General features: G+C 42.8%; 1 protein-coding gene and 1 long non-coding RNA gene across 2 annotated transcripts; one reads left to right on the forward strand and one right to left on the reverse strand.

Annotated features, from left to right (window-relative positions):
* The first annotated feature begins 6814 nt into the window (after positions 1-6814).
* On the forward strand, positions 6815-21795 carry LOC112915020 (uncharacterized). Its single transcript, XR_003233966.2, has 3 exons — positions 6815-7137; positions 7452-7541; positions 21629-21795. It is a non-coding gene; the product is annotated as an uncharacterized lncRNA (long non-coding RNA).
* On the reverse strand, positions 11396-12086 carry RNASE9 (ribonuclease A family member 9 (inactive)). Its single transcript, XM_025992320.2, has one exon. It carries the CDS (start codon positions 12084-12086, stop codon positions 11490-11492), a length of 597 nt encoding a protein of 198 aa, XP_025848105.1. The 3' UTR covers positions 11396-11489.
* Positions 21796-22974: the final 1179 nt, after the last annotated feature.

The raw sequence follows: 22974 nt of genomic DNA on the forward strand, positions 1-22974 counted from the left end.
AGATTGCTCACCTCAGCCCCTTTGGAAGTGACTCTTTTAATGCTAATCCTAGGATGGGAAGAGATTTAGTTAAAATCCCAAGACTAGGGGATCCCTGGGTGGCGCAGCGGTTTGGCGCCTGCCTTTGGCCCAGGGCGCGATCCTGGAGACCTGGGATCGAGTCCCACGTTGGGCTCCCGGTGCATGGAGCCTGCTTCTCCCTCTGCCTGTGTCTCTGCCTCTCTCTCTCTCTCTCTGTGACTATCATAAATAAATAAAAAAATTTAAAAAAAAATCCCAAGACTAGATTGAGAAAAGAGCAAGCCATTTGTAGAATGGGAGCTGTTCTCCCTGGAAGGCCCTGTTTAATGGGGTTGCATGTTTTTTATTCTGAACAAGCAGCATCACATCCAAAAATAACCAGGTAACCTCACCAACACCAGTGCCCTGGTTCCACAGTTCTTTCATTCTTCACAGTGGTGGTCACTTAAGTCCATCTTGTGGAATTCAGGGACTCAGCAAAAGATGAATCTTACCTTGGGTCATGCATTTTTTTTTTTAATTGTGGTAAAATATATGTAAACATAAAAATTTCCATTTTAATCGTTTTAAAGTATTCAATTCAATGGCATTAGCTCCATTCACAATGCTGTGAAAACATCACTACCATCTGATTTCTAAAACTTTAAAAAAATTATTTATTTATTTATTCATGAGAGACCCAGGCAGAGGGAGAAGCAGGCTCCATGCAGGGAGCACAACGTGGGACTCGTGGGACTCGATCCTGGGATGCTGGGGTCATGCCCTGGGCCAAAGGCGGCGCTAAGCCGCTGAGCCACCCAGAACTTTTTCATCTCCCAAACAAAAACTCTGTCACTCAAGTCACATTTTGTATTCATCAAACTAATACATACCAGAGCTGAAGCTACAATCCCTTCCCCACCACTTCCTGAATCCCGTCCAAGTCCTAAGAGGCACCACTTGCAGCGCCGGGTAATTTCTTTGACCTTATCTTTTAATTCTAACACTGATTCTTTCGTTCCCCCTGACATTCATATACTTATTTTACAAGTATTTCTTCTTTTTCTGTCATTGCTTTTTCCTAGCATCCTGTTTTTGTTTTATGAAAACAATAGCTCCTCTGAACTCAGAATACACTGATCGAGGCCTCCTGATTAATTACTAGGACTTTACCCTCTGGTCCCTGCTCCGTGAGGTTTGCTTTTGCTTCATGTTTTTTTTTTTTTTTTTAACTGCAATCTTCAAAGAGATGTGGAAACCATTCAATATGTGAAGAAAATGGATTTTGCAGACAGAACTAATTTTGGAGATTGGGGGAGTAAATTTCTCATTAAAATAAAGAGAATTCAGGGCAGTCCGGGGGTTCAGCGGTTTAGCGCTGCCTTCAGCCCAGGGAGGGATCCTGGAGACCCGGGTTCGAGTCCTGCATCGGGCTCCCTGCATGGAGCCTGCTTCTCCCTCTGCCTGCGTCTCTGCCTCTCTCTCTCTCTCTGTGTCTCTCATGAATAAATAAATAAATAATCTTAAAAAATAAAGAGAATTCAGTCTTATTAAATGATACATGTAAGCATATACATATGTGTGTACATAGTGCATGGGTGTGTAATTCCAGGAAAGTGGTAGGTGCGGAGTTTATGGTGGCTCTAATTTTTCCTTTTTTTTGGTGCTTTCCTGACTCAAAAACAAACCCCACGGCATCTACCATGTGTATGAGCTGTGCCACCAGAGGGCACCAGTGCATGAATTTCACGATTGTTACTATAAAACCGGTTCTTGGCTCTGGCCTGGGCCCCCAGCTTTCTTTTAAAAATTCAGAGGGGGGGGGGGGGGATTCAGAGCAGTGAGATCTTGCCTTTGGCAACAGCATGCTTGGGGCTAGAGGGTATTATGCTACAGGAAATAAGTTTAGGCAGAGAAAGGGAAATATCATATGATTTCACTTATATTTAAGAGACAAAACAGATGAACACAGGGGAAGAGAAGGAAAAATAAAATAAGATAAAAATTGAGAGGGAGGCAAACCATGAGAGATGCTGAATTCTAGGAAACAAACTGAGGGTTGCTGGAGGGGAGGCGGGCGGAGGATGGGATGACCGGGTGATGGGCGTTACGGAGGGCACGCGACCTGCGAGCACTGGGTGTTCTATGCCACTGGTGAATCACTAAACACTACCTGTGGAACTAATAAAATAAATAAAATAAATAAAAATTAGAATACTCAGGTATTTATTTTACTGAATAAAATCTGTGAAGTTTAACCAATAAGTTAATCATAATCTTTCCTGGATGGCAGGATTTGGTTAATTGTTTCAATAGTTCTCTTTTCTTAGTCTTCAGCAATTACTATGCATTATTCGAGGGATACAAATCAAAATGATATATCTCGTAAAATAGTTCAGTTTCAGCATTAAGTGCACAGCTCTCAACCGTTGTGAGGGAAAGAAACTAGCATAAAGGTACAAAATGGGGACTCACTAATTATTTCTCTGTCATTATTTCAGATTATCACTCCAAGGCTAATCTCATGAATAGACTCATCAGAATGTTCTTTTTCATCTAATTCCATTAAGAAAGATTGAAGACACTTCCCTCTCCACCACCTCCTATCTCCACGTTTAAGAACTCTATAATTAGGTCTCTCATTTCTTTTTAAAAATGATAATATAAATCAACCAAATAGAAAAGAATAAAAATAATACTAAAACATACACATTTCCATTACTATTTTTTTAAGTGTTAACGACTGGACATATTTGGTTCAGATCTTTTTATTATTATTATGTTTTATTTATTTATTCATGAGAGACATAGAGAGAGAAGTGGAGACACAGGCAGAGGGAGAAGCAGGCTCCATGCAGGGAGCCCGACGTGGGACTCAATCCCAGGACCCCGAGGTCATGATCTGGGCCTGGGCCGAAGGCAGATGCTCGCCCACTGAGCCTCCCAGGTGCCCCCTTTTTATTCTTTTTAAGAAAAACTAAAAGGACACAGATGTAGCTACTGTTACTCCCCCGTTCTTTTCTTCTCATTTTCCAGAAGTAACTACTCAAGAGATATTAGTGGCTATTTTCCCTGTGGATGCTTTTATGCTTTTATTAGCTTTGCACATACCATTGACAGTCTATATAAATACATGTAATATACTATTTTGTGTTTTTAAAATGTACAGACCTTGATTCGTGTTGTGCATATTCTTTGCTGCTTGCAGTTAACAATCAGCATTATCAACACCACTGCATCTAGATCCTGTTTGTTGATTTCTTACTATTGTATTCTATATTGCAAGTATATCGGATTATTTATTTTTCCTTTATAAATGGGCAGTAATTATATAGATGGTGCTTTAATGAACTTTCTTGTGCATCTTCCTTTGCCTATATATATGTTTTTCTAGGGTATATACTTGGAAGAATTCCAAGTTGCACTATGTATGCAATTATATAATTTTCATAACAGCTTACATTTCCCACATTACCAGGGGGACTGAATAACTTCTCTTTTTTTTTAAAATTTTTTTTTTTAATTTTATTTATTTTATGATAGGCACACAGTGAGAGAGAGAGAAGCAGAGACATAGGCAGAGGGAGAAGCAGGCTCCATGCACCGGGAGCCCGACGTGGGATTCGATCCCGGGTCTCCAGGATCGCGCCCCGGGCCAAAGGCAGGCGCCAAACTGCTGCGCCACCCAGGGATCCCTGAATAACTTCTCAAGTGAAGACACATTGGACTATTTTTTGAAAGTCAGTAGAGTTAGATTTCTATCTTGTATCATACTCTACAAAAAGATTTCATACAAATCAAATCTTTAAAGTTTAAGACATTTAAAAATCACATTATAAAAGCAAAGCAGAAAAAAAAGTAAAATGTATTTATAGTGTTAAAGGATATGCAAATCACCAGTTGTGACTCAGTGTATAACTTTTAAGGCCTCTGGAGGAGGAAAGATATCACAAACAAATTTGTGAAAGAAACATCCAAATAGAAAAACTATTTGCTCATACACTAGAAGAATTAATATCCATTGTATGTAAAGTGCCCCTAAAATCAATAAACATAAATAACCCAGTAGAAGAAAATGCAAACTATATGAAAAGGAAATTCACGAAAGAATAAATTGTCAGTAAACATTGAGATATTTAATAATAACCGTACAAAGAGAATTTTTTATCTTTCAGAATGGAATATGATATATTTGACAGTAATGTTAGAAGGACTTAAACTCTTTATGAGACTATGCATTAACAGGTTTTTTTGGGAGAAAACTTGTCAATGCATACTGGGTTTTATTTATTTATTTTAAAAGATTATATTTATTTATTCATGAGACACACAGAGAGAGAGACACACACAGGCAGAGGGAGAAGCCGGCCCCATGCAGGGAGCCCGACGTGGGACTCGATCCGGGGACTCGATTCGGGGACCCCAGGATTACGCCCCAGGCCGAGGGCAGGCACTAAACCGCTGAGCCACCCAGGGATCCCCCACACACTGGGTTTTAAAGATTTATTTTTTTTATTTTTTATAATAGACACAGAGAGAGAGAGAGAGAGACAAACAGGCAGAATGAGAAGCAAGCTCCATGCCAGGAGCCGGACGCGGGACTCGATCCTGGAACCCCAGGACCGCACCCTGGGCCAAAGGCAGGCGTGAAACCTCTGAGCCACCCAGGGATCCCCAACACTGGGTTTTAAAATGTAATATTTCTTTGACCCAGAAAAATTTAAGCATATTAAAATTGAAGTATAACAGTTGTAGAAAAGCATACAAAATGTGCATATCTCAGGGAAAATCACAAATCAAATATGCACATAAACCATAACGTTTCCTTCTAGGGCTCTATCCTTTGGAAAGATTGCCAAAGACAAAGAAGTTTAGATAATGATGCCAACTTCCATGTATTTTATTGCTGTTTGAATTTTTAAAATTCCAGTTATCTTGAAATTTAATTCCAAAGCTGTTTCTATCTAATCGCAGCTCTGCTCTGGACGAGGAAGGGAGTGAAATAGTGGATCCTGGGGCCCAAGAAGAGAGGGAAGCCAGGCTCCTTCCCGTGCCCCCGAGGCAGTGTTGGAAGCAGCAGCATCAGTGGGAGGGGGCTTGCGACCTCCGTGGACATGACCCCTGGAGAAAGAAAGCAGTGGGAAGGACCTGAAGGACCTGCAGGATTGCAAGATGTCAGCATCCCCAGGAGATTCAGAAGTTTCCCCAAAGGGCCCCTGGAGGCTCAGCAGTTGGGACGCCTGGGTGGCTCAGTGGTGGTGACCCCGGGGTCCCAGGATTGAGTCCCCCATTGGGCTCCCTGCAGGGAGCCTGCTTCTCCCTCTGCCTGTGTCTCTGCCTCTCTCTATGTCTCATGAATAAATAAATAAAATCTTAAAAAGAAAGAAAGGACAACGATACTGAGGGACAACAGGCCGATACTGAGGGACAACAGGCCGTGTGTGCTGGCCTGCACACCCCGCAGATGCTCCTCAACCTCAGGGCGTCCTGCGGGGAGGGGCCGTTGGGGCGGTTGCAGGTGGCCGTTCTCGTTCCCTAGCTGGCAGCCTGGCCTCGCTGCCCTAGCTCCCAGGACAGGTGTGTTGGGAGAACAGGAGCTGCTGGGAACCGAAGAGCCATGGTCCCCACCCTCCCCCAGGGCTCGGGGCCTTGTCCCCCAGGCGCCCAGAAGGGAAAGGTAAGGACTTTTCCAGTCCATGTGGTGATAACCCGGTTCCCAGCAGGTGCCCGACGGGGAGTGGGGGGCGCCCACGAAAGGAGCAAGGGGACAGGACTTCCACAGAGACGGAGAAGATGTAAGAAGCTAAGAAGGGAAATGATTTGATCGTTTTGAGCTCCCTTCGTTTGGGAAAACCTGGTTGGCTGCTTGGGATTGGTCATCCTTAGGTTTTGATTTTTTCACCTGGAAGCTTTTTTTTTTTTTTTACCTGAAAGCTTTTCAAGCTTAGATTTTGTTTGCTTCCCCAGCCAACCCGGGCGTCAGAGCCGCCTCAGGCCCATGGCTGCCTGAAGGGGGGACAGGTGGCCTGTGGCCTGTTCGTCCCCTGGGCTCCCCTCCAGCTCCTAGAGGAGCCGCTGATCCTCCAGTCTGTGCACCTGCGGGGGTGGCACCTTCCAGGCCTGTCGCCCAAGGCCCTCCTCGCGTGGGCCCCTGGCCCTGGCCCGGGCCGCAGCGCCTCTGGGGCTTGGTGATTCTCGGCACCTCCTGTGCGTGGGGTCATGCGGTTCTTGTTCCTTTGAGACTGAATAATTCAGTTGACTGGGCGAGACTCCCCATGCTGCTGCACGCACAGAACCCTCTGCCTTTGCCAGGTGCCGGAGAACCTCCCTGTGCACTTTGCACGCGCTGTCTCTGCGCACGTCCTCGGAGGGGCGCCCGGGCCTGGCACGAGGCCGCCGCGGACACAGGTGTGCCGATACCTGCTCAGCCCGACGCTCTCCTGTCCCTTTCTCCTCAGGTGGTTCCTTTCCACAGAAAAGTGGAAAAGGGAGGGAGGCATATTCTAGGCTCTGGACATCCTCACCTCAAGGAGAAACAATGTACTAACAGGCTGTTTCAATTGTTGAATGAGTTTACGCTGGAGCTGAACCAGCGCCTGGGTTAGCGGGGTCACTTCCCTGTGAGTGGGTGCCTCATGAGAATGTCACATTGGTCATCCACACAGTAAGGGTTCCGCCTTCTTGTCTACACATCTGGGTTGTAGCATAAGGTGAATTTTTTTTTTTTTTTTTTTTTGCATAAGGTGAATTTTAAGATTGTTCTACATGATGATTATTGCACTCAGGTTAGAGATGTGTCAAAAATGTCCCTAATTGAGGCCAGCTAACATTGCCTTTTGCTAAGACTACTGCAACTGAGCATTGGTTTTTAGCTTTGCTTTTCCAGACATTGAATTTTACCAGCACAGCCCAGATTAAGCAAATGTATTGCTGTACGTTAACTTAGAATGAAATCATACAAATTAAAATGAGACCTAGAACTGCCAGAGAGACTGATTCTTATCCCTTGGTCATTTTCCAGTGGGTTGCCTGATTCCAGCAACCACGGCAAGGAGACCTGAGTACAGGACCTTGGTGAATTTTATCAGCCATCTGATAGCCTGATGCGTACGTGTCTAGTGAAAGGAATTTCCCATCGTGAGTATAATATGTTCTTGCTGATTTGTTTCTATGATCAGGCTTCTGGGTGACACTAGACTCAGTGATCCCGAACTCTGGCTGAAACTTGGCATTGCCTGTGGAGCTTGTTAAGATAATAGATGGCCACGTCTCCTCCACCCCTAGTGAATGCAATAAATCTCCACAACCTTCAGCAATTTTGTTAAAGTTTTACCAAAGATTCTGGTCCATGGGTGAGAGTTGAAAATCACTGGACCAAATCTTTGCAGCTAGGTTTTGGCAATCCCTTTAGGCTGGCACTGTCGGTCATGGATTCTGTACTTGTGTTCCAGGTTGGCTGAAGTAAGGTCCTGCACAAGGAGCCAACACCCTATTATTCCTCCATTACAATCCTACCTAGAGATGCTCATCTTTGAAGGCAGGTGAGTAGTGAGTACATTCCCTGAATTTCTGTAGAGGCCTGGAGGTGGTGGAGACAGTTGTTTAAGGAGCAATGCTCAATTTCATCAGGAAAAGCATTTCTTTAGGTCAGATCAGATGTTTGACAGGCTAATAATTGTTTCCCAAGACACATTTTTTCGATTCTTCCTTTGAGTACTAAACTACACTCTCTGGATTCTTTGCCTTAAATGTGTCCTTGGCACTAAGTTCTGGCAGCGTGATGTGAGTCAAAGAAGTGGGAGCCAATTCCTAGCCATGTTTCCTTCAGAGACAGCTGGTGTCTCTCCTCGTTTTCCATTCCGGGCACTGATGCACCCACAGATGCATGGTGAGCTGGCTGCAGCCACCTGCACAAAGGCAACACCTTAGAGCGCCAGATGCGGTACAGTGGCCCCCTGGGAAGAGCCTAGTCCTTCAGTGATCACACAGAGCACAGCCGCCTTCCCACCTCAGACAAGCTGCCTCCCCTGGATTCTTACGGGAAGGAGAAGTGAACTTTTATCTGTCGAGGTGCTGTATCATAGGAGTCTTTGTGGTGTCACATTCCTCTGTGCCGTAATGACAACAGAAGCCTACAGGACCAGTCGTCTCAGATCTTTACTTACTTGTTGCATCCCTGTCACTAAACCCATCTCCAAAATGTCAGAGTCAGAATGTCAACAAATGAGATACTAACAGACTTTCACTGTCCATTTGTCTAAATGTGCCACCTAATGTCTTTAGGTGGTAATAGATTTTTTTTTAAAGATTTTATTTATTTATTCATGAGAGACACACAGAGAGAGGCAGAGACACAGGCAGAGGGAGAAACAGGATCCCTGCAGGGAGCCCAATGTGGGATTCGATCCTGGGACCCTGGGGTTATGATCTGAGCCAAAGGCAGACGCTCAACCATGGAGCCAACCAGGTGCCCCGCATCATACATTTTTAAGGAGAATACTAAATGGGTTTATTTTGGTTAAGAGACAAAGATGGTATGTATTTTTTCCCTATTCTTTTCTTTTTTTAAGATTTTATTTATTTATTCGTGAGAGACAGAGAAAGGGAGGCAGAGACACAGAGGGAGCCTGATGTAGGCCTCAATCCCAGGACCCAGAGATCATGACCTGAGCTGATCATGACCTGAGCAGATGCGCAATGGACTGAGCCACCCAGCCGTCCCTTCCCTACTCTTACAAGTGCTGTTGCCTACAGTCCTTCACTGAGTAATTAAAATTTTAAATGAATTTTGCATCACCACTTCACACCCACTAGGATTGTTATTATATATATATAAAAAAAGAAACTGACAGGTTTTGGTGAGGATTGGACAAATTGAAGCCCTAGTGCATGGCCGGTGAAATGTAAAGTTGTGCAACTGCTATAGGATAGAGCGTGCTGGTTTCTCAGAAAATTAAAAGAAAAAAAAATAATTATTTTATGATTCAGCAGCTTCACTTCTGGGCATAGACCCAAAAGAATAGAAAGTAAGGACTCAAACAGATATTTGTGCATTCTTGTTCATAACAGCATTGTTTGCAAGGCCAAAAAGTAGAAGTGACCCAAGTAAGCGTCCATCGATGGATGAATGGATAAACAGCATGTAGTGTAAACATCTAATGGAATATTATTTAGCCTTAAAAGGGAAGGAAACTCTGACATGTGGTACAACACGGGTGAACCTTGAAGACATGATGCTAAGTGGAATAAGCCAGGCTCAAAAGGACAAATACTGTGTGATTCTATTTACATGAAGGATCTAGAGTAGTCAAATTTATAAGGGACAGGAAGTAAAATGGGACAGTTATTGTTTAATGCATACAGTGTTTCATTTTGCTAGATGAAAAATTTCTGGAGACAGCTGCGGGGATGGTTGCACAACCATGTGAATGCACTTACTGCTGCTGCAGTATGCACTTAAAAATGGCTAAAGCAGTAAATTGTATGCTATATATATCTTACCACAATTTAAAAAAATTACTGTTGTATCATATCAATGGATTCTTTTTTTTTTTCCTATTTTATTTATTTGACAGAGAGTGAGTGAGCACAAATGGGGAGTGGCAGGCAGAGGATGAGGAAGAAACAGGCTCCCCACTGAGCAGAAAGCCTGACTTGAGGCTGGATCCCAGGACCCTGGGATCAGGGCCTGAGCCCAAGGCAGATGTTCAACCGATTAAGCCACCCAGGCACCCCTATCAGTGGATTCTAACATAAAGAATAAATTGTGCTGTGAGTCAAGGTTATGGACAATATTCATCACATTAGTTTGGTATTATTGAAGAGCGAATGCTAATGGAGACTGGATGACAATCTTTTGAAATCTTACGATGGGTAAAGCTGAAAATTATGGTTTTGATTTATCTTAAGGAATCCAGCGGATAGAGGCTGGGATCTGGATTTTTTTTTTAATGCAATACTAGATTAAAAAAAACCAACCCATGTAAATAATCCTTGTTTTAGTTCCACGATTCTAGTTCTAGGTTGTGTATGGATCAGACCATTTATCTGGAGAGAAGGAGATAACATCATGATGATTTCATGCCTTCTTTACTGTACTATATCCTACTCTCACAAATATATTGTATACTGTATAGTCCCAAGATAGGTGGAATGAGCACAGCCCAGGTGAGATGGCCCATAGCACGTGCCCAGGCTAGCCTACAAGCAGAACTTCTTTGGCTGGTGTATAGGAGGTTGACTTTTAGAGCGTGTCATGAGATTTCTAAAGTTTGATGGGATCCTCATTCATTCAGACATTACAATCAAAAGTCACAAGCTTCCATGTGAAGAGCAGTTTGATTTTCTGGTATTTTTTCCCTAGTCACCGAAATGGTGTCTGGCAGTACTTGGCTCTAGGCCCTTATTTACATCAACTGGTTGATCAAGTAAGCTCTGAGCTCTGAGTCTGAAGAGAAGAACAAAGACTGGGGAATAAATGAGTAGATTGGGTTTCAGTGCAATGTGCAAAAGTAATAGACACTATCCCTGCCATCTCCCTTCACTACTTCTTATCCCATTTTTCCATGAGTTGTTAAGAATCATAGTTAAAGGATATTAAGGAACTTCACAGACACAGGGAGAGAAATTATTACTTGTACTGGAAAGACAGATTTCCTTTATCATACAGATTCTCCAGCCTTTTCTGGAAGTGGCGTATTCTCAGATGAAGCCACATCTACTGGCAAGTGAGGAAAGGAACTGTAAATAAATGTGACTGTGCCAGAAAGCGAGGAATTGTTTGGGGTTTTGTGAACAGTGATGTCTAAGCTAAAGCCAAAATGTGGGAATCTACAAACATAGCATTGGACAATTGAAAAGTACGTCAGGGAGCTTGCTATCCCGAATGTTTAGGTGTTTATCCTGAGGTGCCTCCTACTAGAATCTATATCTTCAGGTTCTCATTGAGCATTGCGTTGTATGGAAAGAACACAACAAGTGAAATGTCCACAAATATAGTACTGGAAAGTTGAATCGCACAATTTCTTGAGGAGCTTCAGGTTCATTTCATTTCAAATTATGCTACAGAGAAAGGTAATTCCAAACCCCAAAGCCCCACATAGCCATACTGGAGAGACTTCACTAGGTCAATGCACTTTATTAGTTCTACTCAACTAGGGGTTCACATGAACACAACGCAGGAGTACACTCCAGATGACCATTTCCTGTTTCTCCTGGAGCTGGCTCTCTGTCACTGCAGGCATTCATCCTCATAACACACTCAAAATGTGCTAAAGTACTTGACCTGTTTGAAACCACTTCTCAGAGCGCCATCAACCAACTTAGCCCACGTTGCCTTTGCATGGTGTTAGGAGAAGAAAGGGAGACGGTGGATGACTAAAATGAATGGGATCAAAATGAGCATTCTCTATTTTAACCTGCAAGGATCAGTATGGAGAAGGTTATATCCTCCTACTCTTGACTTCTTAGAGAATATTCTTTTAGAATGGCTACTTTTTTGCATTGTGGTAGATGTTGGCTTTCACATCATTATCCAGAGCCATAATATCATCTACGTAAACAGGAACAATTTCCTGAATATTATTTTGCCATCGACAAGTAATAAGGACATAGCCCTGCCTATAAAAAGAGTCATATTCACAGTCTGTCATTTTAGCTCCTCTTGTTAAATTACAATAGACTCCTTCTATTACTTCCTTGCTCCTGTGACATTTCTTAACTCCATTCTTACAAGGCACATTTAAGTTTTTACAGGTCTTTTGCAAGTCCTCATATGCTATTTGGAGGAAGAAATGTTCTCTGACACAACTGAAATTGTCGTGAACGTTTTTCATCTTGATTTCTTCAGTACAGTAGGCTGAATCAGTTAGTGGTCTTCCAGGATCGATAATAATACGTCTTAGGAAAGTATCTTTGGTAGGAGGTTTGGCAGGTCCTGGGCTGTGTATGTCCCCCAAGTAATCTTCAAACTCTTCTAGCTTTTCATCTGTGAAATCACCAAAGTTCTTCAGAATTATAAATTGCAGTGGCTGCATCATCAGCAGGAGCAGCAGAGCCAGGGGCTGCATGGTGAGCAGAGTCCACATGTCCTTTTGCGGAGACTAGGAGAGATAAGGAGATAAGTGCCACTGCCACAGTGTGTCTGCTTTTGTTCCTCAGCCACATTAACTCCTGCTGTTCTGAGCTCTAAGACTTTGGACAATTTTCAAATTGACAACTCAGAATATATTTCAGTATTTCTGAAACGTGGACTGAAAAGTAGCCCATGGTCAGCCTGGAAGACTGTGGACGTGAGAGGAGAAGGTGAAGGGAGAAGGGAGAGAAAAGGAGAGAGGAGGAAACAAGGAAGGTGAGGCAGAGAGCAAGGAGGGGTGGAGGGCAGGCAGGAGGAGACAGGAGCCCAAGGCGGCAGCTGGGGAGAGAGGCCGAGAGGAGGCTCCTGGGCTCTCACCCTCTGGAACAGATGCCTCCCTTCCCTTCTTGGGAGTTGGGAACCTCCGCTGCAAAGAGCCTAAGTGACCCCCACACCCACACTCCCTGTTCTGGGAGGACAAAGATTCCTCATCTTGTGACTTCTCTTTCTGCCTGGACTGCAGATGCCGGGGGAGAAGGGATGGAGCCAGGTGGGGGGTGGGGGGGATCAGCGGAGCACCACCTGCTGCTGCTTCAGGCGCTTTCACCACCACCCCTTCGCCTGGGGCTGCTCAGTCCCCTGGGCGGCCTCTCTGGAGAGCTGCGGTGCACCCCGTACCCTGTGGGGTTCCCCATCCTTCCTTGTTCTCTTCGGTAGGTTTCCTAGGCTTCCTGTTTCCAGGGTGACCAGGCTTCACATCCCCAATCTCTCTCCACCCTGCGTTGAAGAACTATTTTAAAGCGTTCCTTGCGAGAGCCTGAGCAGTAGCACCGTGTGGCAGGAATGGTGCCCTGCTGCTGGATGGCAGGGCAAAATCGGCCCCTCTCGGGCCAAGTGTCATCTTTCACAGAGAGCCCCGGGGCCTAGCTATCGTTTTCCATTTCTGGTCCAAAGCTGGCTGCTAAGCATTAATTCTCCAAAGAGGCTTTCCTCCCAGAGAGAGGCAGGCACCTGAGGTATGCTGGGGAACAGGCTTCCAGAGCCACCTCTGCCCATGGCCTCTTTACCGCGCTCAGTCTTTGGGGTGTCTGGGCCCCAGAGAACGGTTGTTTCTAGCTCTGGCTGGAGAGGTCCTAACACTGAGGGTATTGGCCTCCCCTGTGAGCGCAGGAGCTTGGAGTGGAAAGGGATGAAAACAAGTCTGAGCAGCTGAATACATGCAGTCTTGGGGTCACCCCAAAATAAAATAACAATAACAAATAATCACGGCTAGCATAAGGAGCGGTGATGGGCCCCCCTGTGCTAAGCGCTCTCGTGCACCATCTTCATCAGCTGAACGACCTTTGATAAACAGGTTGCTTTTTAGTATTGTTTTTGGTTCTATTGTAATTAGCCTCTCTTGGTGAGGGGAAGTCGCTGAAAACCTTACGCTGGCTCCAGCAGCAGCCTGGGCAAGCCCGGCTCACGGGCCCTTCTGACGGCCCGTCTCTTCGCTGCTCTAGGGCCCGCACCAGTCCGGTTTCCCCTCCTGGGGCTACTGTGTCCCTCCTCTGCTGTCCTCGTAGCTCTACCAGAAACCGCGAGCGCACTGCCAGGTCTAGAACCGTCCCCGAGCCCTTGGGGCGCCGCGGGGAGGGCCGCCGGCGGAGGCCTAGCTGCGCGTTGCAGGAGCAGGTTTTCTTACTCCACGGCCTTGGCATCAGGAAGTCCCCCCTTAAGGCCACCTGAGGGGTTCCCATTACTCGTGACCCAGACACTCTGACTTACGTGGAGATGGAGACAGAGAGCCCCTGATTCCAGGATGGATCCGATCGGTGTCGACGTGAGCAGTTAGAGGACAGAGTTCAAGAAAGGCAGGTGTTGTGCACACCCGACGGAAGGCTGAAGCAGGAGAGGAGAAGTGGACTGGAAAGGAAAACCGGTGGGTGGACAGGGGAGGGGTGGCCCTCCCTCCCTGCCCTACTCTGAGCCCTCCCTCCCTCCCTGCCTGCCCACAAGCTCATCAGGCCACCCGCGGCCCAGGGAAGCTCTTTAGGAGAGCACTCCGTCATCGGGACCGTCCAGGGAGCTCAGCACACACTCCCGCAAGTGAGAACTTGGAGCCACTGAGGCATCTTGGGCTGGAGAGAACCGGACAGCAGGTGCATGGACGGCAGAGCTCAGGCTCCTGCCCAGGACACAGCTCGGGCCTGTCTGCGACACCTCCTTGATTTTTTTAAAAAAATATTTTTATTTATTTATTCATGAGAGAGAGAGGGAGAGAAGCAGAGGCACAGGCAGAGGGAGAAGCAGGCTCCACGCAGGGAGCCGGACGTGGGACTCGATCCCAGGTCTCCAGGATCATGCCCTGGGCTGAAGGCGGCGTTAAACCACTGAGCCACCCGGGCTGCCCCCTCCTTGATTTTTATAGCCTAAACTTCTTCTTCTTTTTTTTTTTTTAGCCTAAACTTCTTAATCCTATAGTTATGAATTCAACTTGTAGTTTTTGTGCTTGTCAAAATCCTTTCTCATCCTGAAAGTGTATGCATTTTCGCTTCTATCCTATTTTACTACTTCTATGGATTTTTTTTTTTAAAGACTTAAGTCTTTTACCCATCTGGAATTCATTTATTTTGAAGTGTGGTAAGAGATGGGTTTTGTTTTCACATGATTTGTCCCAAATCCCATGATTTGTCCATAAGCGCGCACAGTATCAGTTATTTGGGGAATGAAATCCAATCCACTGTCTCATCTCTTATTTATTTATTTAAACAAAACTTAAAAAAAAAAAACAGTTGATGCTTAACCAACTGTACCATCCAGGTTCCCCTCTCACCTCTAACTTAAAAGTTACCTTATGGGGCCCCTGGGAGGCTTCATTGGTTGAGTGTCTACCTTCGGTTCAGGTCATGATCCCAGGGTCCTGGGATTGAGCCCTGAGTCGGGCTCACTGCTCAGTGGGGAGCCTGCTTCTCCCTCTCCCCTCTGCTCAGGCTCTCTCTCTCGCTATCTCTGTCTCTCTTTCAAATAAATAAATAAAACCTTTAAAAAAAATAAAAGTTACCGTATATGTTAAATAATTCTGTTCCTGAACTGTCTATTGTTTTTGATGGTAATTTTATCTATTTGTGTGCCAGTGATATGCTTTTCCTTATTCTCATTTGACAAAATATTTTGATATCTAATAAAGCAAACCACATCCATTCCTCTGCTTGTTCAAAAACCAGCACAGAGAGAACAGAAAGTCGATTACTGGTTGCTTGGGGGCAGAAGAGAGGAATGGAGATGAGCAGGAAATGAGCAAGACGGACAGACAGATGGAAACAAAAAACACAGAACAGATGGCACCGAATCATGCTCAGGCGGTGTTTCTTAAGTTTTCACCTGGCAGCCTCACAGCAGAACCACCTGGCCTCCCTCTGGATTATAGATTCCTTGGTTTTTCCTCAGACCTCATGAATCAAAATCTTTGTGAATGGGCCCATAAATTTGCATGGTTAAATTCACAAGGTGAGTCATAGCCCACTAACATCGGGGAAGCACTTCCTTATACCCATAAACATGTAACTGATAGTATAGAAAACATCCCAAGTAGCGTGGAGAGTGTTAGGCCTTCTCAGCAAATGTTTTTGGAAAAAAAATGAGTTGCATTGCTTTTCACCTTTTGGCTGTTGTGAATAACGCTGCTTTGAAAGTGGGTGTACAAACATCTGGTTCGATCCTACTTTTCCTCTCTGCTTGTAAACTTGCTTGGGAGGGTTTGGGCAGCTTAGGTTTATAGGTGGGGAAGAGCCTGAAAGGGACTGTGGGTCCCAGGCCTTTTCTGTGACGCAAGTCCTGAGTCCCTGGTCAGGACTATTAACCACTATTTTTACAAAAGTAAAAGATTGAGAGGAGTCATGAGCCCCTTAGATACACGAATATATATTACAGAGAGATTATTAAATGGTCTTTTAAAAGCAGATTATTTTTAAAATGCAAGATTTTGAACAGATCTTACAATGGGCATCAATGGATTATGATCATAAAATACCTATATAGCTTTAGTCACAAAGGGAAAAACGAAAATTGTATCTTTCAAATTGCTGATAATCATACCTTACAAACTCAATGCTGGTGAGTGTGTACAGTGGGCAATCACACATTTGTGATTAGAATGAAAAAGTTGGCAAATATAACACAAAGCTTTAAAAAGCTGATTAATTTTCTCTTGTTTTAATAGGATTCTTTTTGTTTGTTTTTGTTTTCTCTACAACTTTTTTCTTTGCATTTTTTTAAATTGATTTTCCTTCACAATGGAGATAGAAGGGTGATAAGAGTTTACAAATACTCTCAAAGTAGTAATTCTTTATATAGATACATAGTGGCAAATAAGAATGTTTGTAATTGTTAAGATTATTTTGAGGATACAAGGCCTATCTTTTGCCTACTTTATTTATTTATTTATTTAAATTCTTATTTATTTATGATAGTCATACAGAGAGAGAGAGAGGCAGAGACATAGGCAGAGGGAGAAGCAGGCTCCTTGCACTGGGAGCCCGACGTGGGATTCGATCCCGGGTATCTAGGATCGCGCCCTGGGCCAAAGGCTGAACCGCTGCGCCACCCAGGGATCCCTATTTTTATTTTATTATTATTATTTTTTTCTAGATGCGGTTTTAAAATGAAAATGTAGAAGGGCACCTAGGTGGTACAGTCAGTTAAGCTTCCAACTCTTGTTTTCAGCTCGGGTCTTATATCAGGGTCATGGCGTCAAGACCTGTGTTGGTCTCTGTGCTCAGCATGGAGTCTGCTTGAGTTTCTCTCTCCTTCTCCCTCTCCCTCTGCCCCTCTTTCTGCATGTGCTCACAGATATGCACTCTCTCTCTCAGATAAATAAAGAAATCCTTGAAAAAAATGAGAATATAAAAAAGGCTTAATATAGTTTTCCAGTCAAGATGGAATAACATGGACCTGATTTACCCTCCCACCTGAAACAATTTTTAAAACTGACAAAATGCTAGGATGCTTGGGTGGCTCAGTGGTTAAGAGTCGGCCTTTGGCTCAGGGCATGATCCCAGGGTCCCGGGATCGAGTCACACATTGGGCTCCCTGCATGGAGCCTGCTTCTCCCTCTGCCTGTGTCTCTGCCTCTCTCTTTTGTGTCTCTCACGAATAAATAAATAAAGTCTTAAAAAATAAACTGACAAAATGCTGGAAAAACTACTTTCAAGACACTAGCATCAGACAACAAAACACACTGAACTTTGGGAGACAGGAAACTAGCAAGGTGAGCCATACAGTTTGCTTGGGTTCTGCCTTGAGAGAGATTCCAGACAAAAGTGAGGGGATGACAAGCTTAGGAAGAGCCTGGAGACCACGAGACATGAGGAGGAGGAACTGAGGAAATGAGGAGGCCAAGAAATGTGAGTCCATAGGACAAAGTACCAGAAAGGAAAGAGCTGCCTTGAGCAGAGCCTTGAGCTCAAGTATGCAGCAGAGGACTGTTTATCACGTGTGGGGGAGAAAACCACCTGCGGCTGGGAAAATAACTTGTCTACTTGTCTAAAAGGATCAGAGGAAATAGTGCCTTGGCCCATGAGCCAGGCTGGAAAAAGTCAAAATTCATGGGGCATTAGACAGCACTAGGGAAGGTCTTGCCTCAGTAGCAGGGAATAATTAGCCCTAGATCACCATGGATCTGCATCTTCATAGCAAATCAAAAGGATTGACATGGTTCCAAATAGCTGATGTGTATCCCAGAAAAAAGATCAGGGAGGTTTACATGAATACAAGAATATCTTTGTGAGTTAAACCAAGAAGGTGGAATTCACAATGTCTGGCATCTAATAAAAAATTACTAAGCATGAAAGGAAGCGAACACAAACCATAATGAGCACACTAATCATCCAATTGAATTAGACCCCAAACAGGCATAGAACAAAGGCATTAAACCTATTATTATAACTGCTCTTATGTGCAGAAAATTAATTAGATTCATGGGCAATAGAAAAAAATCAAATTTATAAAGATAAAAACTAAAATGTGTGAGATAAAAAGTGCACAGATGGGATTAATGGCAGATTAGATATTACAGAAGAAAGCTTAGTGAATCTGAAGGTTCCAGAGATAATTCAAGTGAAACAGAACAAGGAAACAAAGCAGAGTGAAAAGAACATCAGCAGACTGTAAAATGAATTCAAGCGACCCCAGATGGATAATTTGAGTTTCTGAAAAAGAGAAGCAAAAATTAGGAGAAATAGTGCCACTTTCAAAAGTTAATGGAGAGTATAAGTTCACAAATCCAAAAAAAAACCTCAACAAACTCCTAGTACAAAAAAAGAAAGAAAGAAAGAAAGAAAGAAAGAAAGAAGAAAGAAAGAAAGAAAGAAAGAAAGAAAGAAAAAGAAAAGAAAAAAAAGAAAAGAAAAGAAAAGAAAAGAAAAGAAAAGAAAAGAAAAGAAAGAAAACCGTATCAAGGCACATCATAACCAAATTGGAAAGCAAAAAAAAAATCTAATAATGAAAAGAAAAACCTTAGAAGCAACCTCAGAAAAATAGACATGCTATGGCCAGAGAAACAAAGATAGGAATGTTAGGGGTGACATTAGATTTCTTATCTGAAACAATATAAGTAAGAGTAGGGTAGGAAAACATCAAAGTACTCAAAGTAAGAAAATTTCAATGCAGAAATTCTATATCTGGCAAAAATATCTTTAAAACCCTAAGGCAGAATAAAAACTTTTTCAGATTGCAGAGTTTAAAGAATGCATCACCAGCAAACTCTCACTACAAGAAAATTTAAAGGAAAGGCAAACAGGCAGAGAGAAAATTAATACCACTTGGAAATGTGAATTTACACAAAGAAATAAAGAAATTATAAATGGTAATTTCATGGCCAAATAAATATTATTCTTTTTCTTACTATTTAAATTTATTTAAGATAAAACAGACTACAAGTGCCTGGGTAGCTCAATGGGTTGAGCATCTGACTCTTGATTGCAGCTCAGGTCGTGATCTCAGGGTTGTGAGATTGAGCCCCGTGTCAGGCTCTGTGCTTGGCACAGAGTCTACTTGTCTGTCTCACTCTCCCTCCTCCTCTGGCCCTCTCTGCTCCTCCCTGTGCTTGCACACACACACACACTCTCTCTCTCTCTCTCTCTCTCTCGCTCAAATAAATAAATAAAATCTAATAAAATAAAATATAATAAGACACACTAAACTAGTAGCAATATGTAATGGGATTTGTAACCTATTTCAAAATAAGATGCATAGTGAACGATAGCATAAAATCTGAGAGGAGAGGAATATAAGTATATTATCCTAAGGTTTTTATACTATAAGTGAAACAGTACAATATCAGTTGAAAGTAGACTATGATAAGTCATAGACATACACGGTAAAGCCTCATGCAACCACTTAATTAAAACCAAGAGCTATAGCTAAAAGCTAAAAAGCCAACAAAGGAGATAGAAATGGAATCATTAAAAAAAATTGGTAAATCAAGTGCAGGAAAAGGAAGCAAAGGATAGAGGAGACAAAAAATAAATAGCAAGAGTTAGACTACAACTAACTTGTATCAATAATCTCATTAAATACAAATAATCTTAGCATACCAATTAAAAGCTAGTGATAGACTGGATTAAAAAACAAATTTCAATATACATCTTCTATAAGAAATACACTTTATAGGAAGACAAAAATAGGTCAACAGTAAAGGAAGTGGAAACATATACTGTACTAATGCTCATCAAAAGAAAGCTGGAGTGCTGTATCAGACCAAGATTTCAAAACAAAGAATATTACCAAAGCTAAAGGGGGTCAATTAACTAACAGGACATAACAGTCCTAAATTTTTATGGCCCTATAAATAGGGCTTCAAATTACACAAAGCAAACAGAACTATAAGGGGAAGTGAACAAATCCAGGATTATAGTCTGAGCTTTCGATATTCGCATCTCAATAACTGATAGATCAAGTAGGTAGGAAATCAGCAAGATTATCGAAGACTTGAGTGAAATCCACAATTTACCCCAACTGACATTTATAGGACTCTACAACAAAAGCAAAATACACACTTGTTCAAATGCCTACAGAACACTTACCAGGATATACCAAATTTTCTGCCACAAAACAAGTCTTAATAAACTCAAAAGGATTCAAGTTAGACAAAATATATTCTCTGACACTGGAATGAAATTAGAAATGAGTAAGAGAAAGACCTCTCAAAAATGTCAAAATATTTGGAAACTAAACCGACCAATTCTAAATAACTCATAGGGCAAACATGAAATCAAAACGGAAATCAGAAAATATTTTGATCTGAATATTGTTGAAAACAATCACATAGCACAGCAAAATTTGTGGGATGCTGTTAGAGCAGTATCGAAGAGAAAACTGCACTACACATCTGCATTAGATGCGATGCATATAGATGATAAAGGACTTGTATCCAGAACATGTAACAATGAAAATGCAAATAATCCTATAAAAAATTGGAAAGTGTTTTGACAATTGAGAAAAGAAGATATATATGGATGACATGACAAACACAAGAACAGGATGTTTAATGACATTAAAATGCAATGTAAAACCACAATGACATGCCACCAGACACCTACTAGAATGGTTAAAATTAAAATGACTGACCTTACAAAGTGTGGGTGAGAATGTTGATGAACTGGGTCTCTCATATACTGCTGGCAAGAATGTAAAATGAGTTTTTGGAAGGTAAATAAACATCTCCCATATGATCCCGCCATTCCCCTACTAGGTTTTACTCGGGAGAAAAGGAAATGTACGTCCACTCAAAGACTTTTACATGAATGTTCATGGTAGCTTTATTTGTAATCGCCAAAATCTAGAAACAACCCAAATTTCTACCATGGGGTAAATAGATGAATGAATTGTGGTATATCCACGTAATGATATGCCACTCAGCAAGAAAAAGGAATGCGTTATCAATACACACAACAACATAGATGAGTCTCAAAATAATTGAGTTAAAGAAGCCAAATACAAAATAGTACATAGTGTATGATTCCATCTCTATAAAACTCTAGAAAATGGAAATTAATCTATAGTGAAAAGAAAGCAGATCAATGGTTTCTTGGGGATTGAAAGTGGGGGCAGGTGAGAGGAAGGAATAGCTAAAGGACATGGAACTTGGTAAATGTTGGATATGATTTAATGGACACAGATGTATGTCAAAACTTAGGAAATTAGGCAATTTAAATATGTTCAGTTTATCATATGTCACTTCTATCTCAATAAAGCTGTTTTATTTTTTATTTTTTTTAAAGAATTTATTTATTTATTCATGAGAGACATGGAGAGAGAGAGGCAGAGACACGAGCAGAGGGAGAAGCAGGCTCCACGCAGAGGCCTGATGTGGGACTCAATTCCAGGACTCCGGGATCACGACCTGGGCTGAAGGAAGGTGCTCAACCGCTGAGCCACTCAGGTGTCCCAATAAAGCTGTTTTTTTTTTTTTTTTCCAATAAAGCTGTTTTTAAAAAATTAAAATATGAAGTCACATAACGAGCCTTAGTGGTGGTTCGCTGATCATTTTCCACGCGCTTGGAATTTTGTTACCAGGGAGAAGAAAACAAAGTCTTGGGCAGAGGCTGGAGCAGGGATCATCGTATAAAGATGAGAACTGCAGAGCGTTTGAGGAATTTGGGGGCTGATCGAAGAAAAAGAAATGGCCACCATGTCATTGCGCACACAACGCGCTTTCTGTGGGCGCTGCTGGACAGGTCTGCGTGTGGGTAAGTCCTGGACAGCAGGAGGCCTCCCAGAGACTAGATGTGATGGTGTGAGATGTAAAAGGTGGGGGTCAGCAGAACTGGGGGCCTCTGAGTCAGCAGCTCCAAAGGGCAGCAGCAGCTTGGGGGCGGCTTGCAGATGTTGGGGATGGTTTTATGGGGTATGCAAACCCTACGGGCTCTGACAGGCAACAGAATGTACTTAGCAAGGTTACTTACCCAAGACACCTGGATGGGTAAAAATTTGAGATTGACACTGGTGGCCTTTTGAGCCTATGGGTCCCACTTGCTATAAAGAAGTAAACATAGGGCCCATACGCAGGGACCATCTCTGATTCATTTAGATAACAAGAACCCGGGGCAGCCCGGGGGCGGGGGCGGGGAGGCCAGCGGTTTAGCCCCGCCTTCAGCCCAGAACATGATCCTGGAGACCCGGGTTCAAGTCCCACGTCGGGCTCCCTGCGTGGAGCCTGCTTCTCCCTCTGCCTGTGTCTCTGCCTCTCTCTGTGTGTCTCTCATGAATAAATAAATAAAGTCTTTAAAAAAAAAAAAAAAAACAAGAACCCTCCTTGGAACTCACTAGGAAAAAAATCTACAAGCCACCCCCGAACTTAGAATCAGCCCTCACATCTCCCCATTTGGGGGCTATATGAATAGGGGGTCAGGAATTAGACTACCCACAAAGAACATTCTCCTTTCTTTCCACTTTCAGGGAAATGTATTTTCTTCTTTCGCTCCTGGCTATGGCTCTCTTCAATGGGCCTAATACTGAAATCTCTGGGAGACCAGCACATGTTTCACTACTGCTCACTACTGCTCACTATTGTTACCTGGCCTGAAATACAAAAGATGTAAACAACTCACATGGCATATGTACAGAAACTCACCGTATTTGGTGATGGAAGAGAGAAAAATGCATTATATATATTTTTTGTCTCTTAGAGAAGGACAAAAAAAAAAGCAACCAAATTAGTATCTTAATAAATGATCCTACCATGCACATAGCAGGAAAGGTGGTGATATCTGTAATATGTAAAGAAAATCACTTCCTACTGATAAAAAAGAAGCCATCGGCCAACAGAAAATAGTGTTTGTAAATGACCAGATATCATCTGAAAAGAATCTCACCTTGAGTAGACGTGAACAGATTCATATATATATATATATATATATATA

This window comes from Vulpes vulpes, chromosome 10 (genome assembly GCF_048418805.1).
Source record: "Vulpes vulpes isolate BD-2025 chromosome 10, VulVul3, whole genome shotgun sequence".
NCBI lineage: Eukaryota > Metazoa > Chordata > Mammalia > Carnivora > Canidae > Vulpes > Vulpes vulpes.

What these genes read in the sequence shown, in the direction of transcription:
- RNASE9 (XM_025992320.2), bottom strand. Translation starts at nt 12,086, where the DNA reads ATGTGGACTCTGCTCACCATGCAGCCCCTGGCTCTGCTGCTCCTGCTG.